A 7,225-nucleotide genomic window follows, 5' to 3' on the forward strand; every position below is an offset into this window, starting at 1 on the left:
CAGTGGACGGCACGGCCGTGGCAGCCCCCACTTCCTCACCGCCGTATCTAGACACCCAGCTAGGGGTAAGGGTAGAATAACGTAGCGCAGACCACGCTTCAATACTGGGCATAAATCAGAAATATCTGCGACGAGCTCACTGCGACACGCTGCTGCAGGAGGAGAACCAGGCCTTAAAGGAATAGTACACCCAAAACATGATTAGCCTTCATTTTCTACTCACCCCCATGCTGAACAACACTCTGGAGTACTTTTTTGATATCTCAAATGCATCTGGAGATCTGGGAGGCTTCTTGCTGTCTGCTGACATTCAAATAATGGAGGTCTATGGCGCCCGAGACAGAAAGGTCCATAAAAGTCCACAAAAAACGTGTCAATATTCCTCCATACTGCTCGTCCAATGTATTCCAAGTGTCCTGAGTGGGTAGCATCCAGAATTTACTCGAAACGAAGTCATTTAGAATGTTTTTAGAGCATAAACAGTAGTGTATAGGATTTCCTGAAAGAGCGCACATGCGCGTTCAGGACGCTACGGAAGCCGGCAGACCAAACCAGATGAAAGTGCGCATTCAGCGTAGAAGAAGAAATGTGCTGTTTACCCGTGCAAATGTTGCGCCCTCTACTCCGATATCTTGGGAGAGGTACGTGGTTGCTTTTGAGTTAAAATGAATAATGGAGATGCTGCTGACGTCTTTACTCACTTTTTCTTTATTCAAAAGAACACCAAAAACTTTCTGCGCAAGCGCAAAACACAGTTCTCTGCTGGACAGAAGCAATCGATCTACAAACCATCGAACTCTTAAGAAATTGTAAATAGTGTACATAGTATGAATACTCTTAGTACTGTATTACCACTACTTTTTAACAATCATAACAAAATGATAATTATGAAATATGAATTATTTTTAACTCTTGTTTTTACTGTAATATCAGTCTTTTAAACCTGTGTATTTTAATTTGTATAAGGATAACTTTTAAAATATTTTAATAATTTTAACCTGTCACACAAAGAAAGAAACAACGAAAGAAAAAAGTCTGAGGACTTCAGTGTTGAGGAAGAGCATGAGTTCTTTGCTGAGCTGAATGCGCACTTTCATCTGGTTTGGTCTGCCGCGGTTTCCGTAGCGCCGTGAACGCGCTTTTAGGAAATCCTATACACTACTGTTTATGCTCTAAAAACATTCTAAATGACTTCGTTTCGAGTAAATTCTGGATGCTACCCACTCAGGACACTTGGAATACATTGGACGAGCAGTATGGAGGAATATTGACACGTTTTTGTGGACTTTTATGGACCTTTCTGTCTCGGGCACCATAGACCTCCATTATTTGAATGTCAGCAGACAGCAAGAAGCCTCCCAGATCTCCAGATGCATTTGAGATATCAAAAAAGTACTCCAGAGTGTTGTTCAGCATGGGGGTGAGTAGAAAATGAAGGCTAATCATGTTTTGGGTGTACTATTCCTTTAAGAACAGCAATACTTTCTAATGACTTTACTCAGTAAACATGGCAGAGCAGTGAATCTACAGTAACTAACCGACACCTTTGATCATACGGACACAGATTTCCACACATGGTGAATAACTGAGCTCAGAAATAACCAGAACTAAAGGATCTAGAATAATTGCAGTCAGCTGAGTTTCACCTTTAACCAATCAGGATGCTCGGATTGAACCGTCCCTAAAGAGCCTTGAGATGAATTAGAAACCAACTGAACTGAATGAAAAGGTTCATTCAGAATAACAGCACACATCTAGGATGTATTTCTATTTTGCTGTTGCATCATTTTCAGCTCTATGCCGCCTTTTGAAATCATTTTTATTCAATAAATAACATGAAGATCCAGAGCAGGAGCAGGAAGTTCGGTCAATGTTTAGGAAACATCCTGAGGTCCTGCAGTGATCCAATCATCTCATCCAACAAAGGAAAACCTCTGGAGAAACGCAACCTTTTTTATTTTCATTATAGTCAAACAAAACCTCACAGAAACGGTTGAATAGTTTATATCACACTTTTTACCATAAAGTTTCACTTAACAAACAAAAACAAAATATATTTATGAATATATTTAAAGAAACCCAGTTTCTTTTTCGTTTTCATCATTTTATATTAGGGCCGTTCTTTTTAATTAAATATTTATTTTATAATTATTTAGAATACAATTTCCTTTTCTTTCATTTATAGGGGATTTATTTATACTTTATTTAGTTTTTCTTTTAATATATATTTTTAATAACTTAGTTTAGTTTTTTTAAACAATATCCCGTCTTGTTACATTTTTAAATACAAACATAAATTTGTTTTATTTATCATTACTATTATTTTTATATATAATTATCTTTATTATTATTAAATAATAATAAATCACATAAGGTATATTTGAAAAACATGTAGCTTTTCTGCAGGGAGTTGTAACTTCAAAGAAGACCGACCTTCTGGTAAATATCGCGAGAAATGAAGCCGTGCGAGATCACGGCTGGTGAAGGTTTAGCAAGGCTCACATTTAGCATCAACAGCAGCAGCCAGAAGCTCTGAGGACCAGGCTGGTTTAATCCTGCTGACCCGCTGCATGCTGACAGCTTTGACCATCTGAGCTGCAGAGGAGGAACCAGGCTGGAAGGAGAAGGTACGGCTCATTAGTTAGCAGCTAGTTAGCGGCTAACTGTTAGCCCTTAGCTCGGAGCTAATGTTTTGTGTTAGCTGCGGTTGGTTTTCTGGTTCAGTCTGAGGATCGTGTTTATAAAAGCAGCATCAGAGCTGCTGAGGATGAAAGCAGCTGCTGCTTCCAGGAGGCGGTGAGCTGATGGCGGCAGGCTAAGGAGCTGAATGATGATCGCTGCTAACAGTTAGCTCACATCAACCTGTTTCCTCAGGTGGACAGTCCTTCAGGGACAATAATGTCCAGCATGTGGACAGGTGTGGACAGCATGTCTTCAGATTCTAATAAAACCGTTAGTTTAATAATGGAAGTGAGGCCAAACAAAGCAGCTAAAATCAGATTTAAATCTGGTTTAAATCAATAATTTACAGTTTTTACTTCATATTGATCCCTAAATAAAAACATAGTGATTAAAATCCATGAAAATCAAAAATTAGACACGTTTAAACAGACAGCATTTAATGTAAACTAATGTTTTTATGATCTATAATAAATGAAAGGCCATAAAGACCAGAGATGGTTTATTACTGAGGAATGGAATAAAATCATGTAGTTCAGCCTTTTTTGCTTTATCTGGGTGTCACTGTGAGGGCCTGATGGCCCCCCCCCAAACATCTCCCACTGAATCCACTGGTTGGTTAGTGTCCCAGTCTGCAGTCAGCCCAGTCTGGGTTTTGGTTCCCGCCCCCATCGGCAGTGGCCTTGTGCCTGGCCCCGTCGGCTTGTTCCCGCCCCCGTCAGCGTGTTCCCGCCCCCCCGTCGGCGATTGGAGTTTTCCTGCCCCCATCGAAGGGGGGGCATGTACCCAGCCCCTATGGCAGGCGTCATGTTCCCGCCCCCGTTGGCGGTGGCCGTGTTCTCGCCCCTGTCGGCTTGTTCCCGCTACCGTCTGCGATCAGCGTGTTCCCACCCCCCTCGGCTTGTTGCTGCCCCCGTTGAGGATTGGCATATTATCGCCCCTGTCAGTGATCGCCATGTTCCCGCCCCCGTCGGCGGTTGGCGTGTTCCCGCCCCTGTCGGCGATTTGCGTGTTCCCGTTGGCGGTAGGTGTGTTCCCGTCGGCGGTTGGCGTGTTCCCACCCCCGTTAGCAGTGGCCGTGTTCCCGCCCCCATCGGCGGGGGACGTGTTTCCACCCCCGTTAGCGGTGGCCTGACGGTTCATGTGTGTCTGTGTGTTTCCAGAATGTGACCGCTGCTCTCAGGACGGCCATCAGAGGATGAAGATGACGCCGCTTCCCTGAAGCTGGTCTGAGGAACGGGCTCTGCTGCTGAAGCTCACTGCCGTCGCCCCCTCAGAGATGATGTAACAGGCGGCGGGGCTGCAGCACTCGGACCTGCCGTGGTTTCCGGGTCCATACTGACCTGCTGGGCTGTGAGTGAGCAGACAGATGTGCTGCTGGTGCCTGAAGTGATCCTACTGAACTGAGTCCCAAACGTTTCCCCAGGATGAACGGCTCCCTTCTGACCCCGCCCAGCCCGCGGGCAACTAACTCCTCCCCCCTCCCACCCCCCCCACCTCCCTCTCCCCCATCCCCCTCCCTCCTACCTTTGACCTCCAGACCGCCCCCTCTCCCCCCTCTGGTCAGCCCGCCGCCCCAGCCCCACCCTTCCTCCCTGTCTGACACCCCCACGCCGTCGCCGTCCCCCTCCCTCAGCTGGACCGAATTCTGTGAACTCCACGCACGCGTCGCAGCCGGTGACTTTGCACGCCACTTCCGGGCGTTTCTCCAGGAAAACCCACACTACACCCCGGACTCGGCAGCGGCGTTCTGCCGGCGCTTCACCGACCGCTTCATCCGCCATTTCCAGAGCGAGCTGGAGGGGGCGCTCCCTCCGAGCTGCGCTCCGGGGCATGATGAGGGAGGGGCCTGGGCTCCCCCATCTGATGCTACCTCCCTGGAAGAGGATGCCGTCTCCCCCCTTTCAGGACCCGGGGGAGCGGCCCTGCGGGGCCCCCCCACCGGCACGGCGCAGGTCACGCCCAAGCCCGCCCCGTCCCGGCTAGTGCTGGAGAGCCGCTGCGGCGACCGCTTTCAGGATTCCTACGCCCAGGGCGGCGTCCTACCCCCCTCCTCTTCATCGTCGTGCTGCTCCTCGGTGGGCGGGAACAACGGGCGGCGGGAGGAGAGGGGCGCCGTGCCGGACCCCGCCAACGGAGACGCTCCGGCGGAGGAAGAGGAGGACAGTTGGCTCGGAGCGGCGTCGGTGGACGAAGGTGTGGAGACAGAGGAGCGGGGGGGCGAGTCCTCGGAGGCCGACGGCGCTCCTCATCTTCCTCTATCCTCTGTTACTCCTCCTCCCGACTCCAGAGGGAGCAGCCTGTCCAGCTCCTCCAAAAACAAGCTGAAGAAGCGCTTCTCGCTGCGGAGCGTGGGGCGCAGCGTCCGCGGAAGCGTCCGCGGCATTCTGCACTGGCGGAGCTCCTCCAGCGACGCGGCTCAGACGCCGCTGCCCTCCAGCTACAGCTACACCGTGGGGGTGCAGGACTCGGCCAAGAGGGGCGCCGCCACACAGCCCCCTACGCCCACCTCCTCCATGCCCGTCTCGCTGTCTATGCCCCTCTGCCTTCCTCACTCCTCCTCCTCCTCCTTGCCTCCCTCCTCCTCCAGCAGCGCCACCTCGCTGTCAGTGTCCGAGGCCGCCAGGGACCGCCGGCGGAGCAACGGCGAAGGAGGCGAGAAGGACAAGTGGAGCCATCGCCTGGAGAAGCTCCGACTGACCCGCTCTCCTCCGCCGCTCCTCAGCCAGAACGTGCCCCACGGTTCCAACTCACTTCCTCTGGGCAGCGCCGCCGCCGCGGCTCCTCCAAGGAAGGTGGGGCGGCTGGTGCGGGAGGGGGGGGTGAGCGTCAGCTCGTCCAGTGACGAGTTGGGGGGGAGCCACGTCTTCTCCGGCTTCACCTTCGGCCTGCTGCATCACGGCACAGAAAGCAGCCCCTCGGCTGCTTCGGCCGGCCCCCAGGCGGCCCCGGCGCCGCCTCTGGTCAGCGGGGGCAGGGTTCCCTGGAGGGGGGGCCGCTGGCATAAATGTCGTCTGGTTCTCAGAGAGCGGGACCGTGAGGGGGGCGAGCGAGGAGAGGAGTACTACCTGGAGTTCTTCATCCCTCCAAAGGTGAGTCTCTCCCTACCTAACGGGTCCATCAGAACCAGATCAGAACCAGGAGAAGACAGGAACCGCTCTGGGCTGAACCGGTCTTCTGTGTTTCAGTCCTCCAAGCCGCGGCTCACCGTTCCCTGCTTCTCCATTGTGGACGTGAGGAGCACCACGGCCGTGGAGGTCCCCGACAAGGAGAACACCTTCCTGCTGCAGGTACTGATCCGGTTCTGGGGTCGGGCTGGCCAATCAATTCAATAAATCGGTTTAATGAATCGGTTCAATGAATCGGTCCAATGAATCGGAATCTGTTCATTGAATCGGTTTATTCAATTGGTCCAATAGATCAGTCCAATGAATCGGTTCATTGAATCGGTCCAATGAATCGGTTCAATGAATCGGAATCGGTTCATTGAATCGGTCCAATAAATTGGTTCAATGAATCGGTCCAATGAATCGGAATCGGTTCATTGAATCGGTCCAATGAATCTGTTCAATGAATTGGTCCAATGAATCGGTTCATTTAATCGGTCCAATGAATCNAATCGGTCCAATGAATCTGTTCAATGAATTGGTCCAATGAATCGGTTCATTTAATCGGTCCAATGAATCGAATCCATTAAATCGGTTCAAAGAATCTGTTCAATGAATTGGTTGTTCATTGAATCAGTTCATTTAATCGGTCCAATGAATCTGTTCAGTGAATCTGTTCAATGAATTGGTCCAATGAATCGGTTCATTGAATCGGTTCATTTAATCGGTCCAATGAATCGATCCATTGAATCGGTTCAATGAATCGGTTAATTGAATCGGTCCAATGAATCTGTTCAATGAATCGGTTCATTGAATCGGTTCAACAGAGCTATGGCTCTGAGTGAGTTTGGCAACTGTATTAAAAATAAATCTAGGATTATTCTTATTCTCCTCTATTAATGAGGAGAAGTATGCTGCTCTTGCTTTACAAAGGGTCCTCTTATACAGCAGTAAACCATTTTCCCAGACTAGGAAGGACTCCCGCAGGCCTGTGGAGCGATATTTTCTCTCCAGTTTCCTAGCATTTTGCTTCAAAGTACGCAGCTCTGCATTAAACCAAGGAGCAAGCTTTCTATTTTTAACGGTTTTCATTTTCAAAGAAGCTGCGTTGTCTAAGGCAGTACGCAGAGAACTAGCAACCCCATCAACAAAATCATCAACCTGTGAAGGGGAATAAGCTAAGCTTTTGCACTCTGCAGCACTGCTCAGCGACACAGAGGAGAGAGAAAGTGAAGCAGATTCTTTAGAATGTATAACTGCTCTATCTGATAATGATCTACTAAAATGTAACCTTCTTTTGGGGGAGGAGAACTCTGTTAAAGTAATCCTGAAGGTTATTAGAAAGTGGTCAGAGAGGACAGGGTTGTGAGGAAATACTGTTATTTCTTCACATTCTATGCCGTATGTCAGCACAAGATCCATAGTATGAAGATGAGAAT

General features: G+C 49.4%; 1 protein-coding gene across 2 annotated transcripts in view; it reads left to right on the forward strand.

Moving 5' to 3' along the window:
* The first annotated feature begins 2,460 nt into the window (after window positions 1-2,460).
* Window positions 2,461-7,225, forward strand: part of sh2b1 (SH2B adaptor protein 1) — a 19,947-nt gene continuing 15,182 nt past the window's right edge. For both annotated transcript variants that reach the window (XM_015393918.1, XM_015393926.1), the window contains exons 1-3: window positions 2,461-2,627; window positions 3,843-5,771; window positions 5,868-5,969. In XM_015393918.1, coding sequence (XP_015249404.1) covers window positions 4,107-5,771; window positions 5,868-5,969 — 1,767 coding nt within the window. In that variant the 5' untranslated portion in view covers window positions 2,461-2,627; window positions 3,843-4,106. The remainder of the gene's footprint in view (window positions 2,628-3,842; window positions 5,772-5,867; window positions 5,970-7,225) is intronic.

The sequence above is a fragment of the Cyprinodon variegatus genome, unplaced genomic scaffold, assembly GCF_000732505.1.
Source record: "Cyprinodon variegatus isolate N-32 unplaced genomic scaffold, C_variegatus-1.0 Scaffold24, whole genome shotgun sequence".
In the NCBI taxonomy this organism is placed as follows: Eukaryota; Metazoa; Chordata; class Actinopteri; order Cyprinodontiformes; family Cyprinodontidae; genus Cyprinodon; species Cyprinodon variegatus.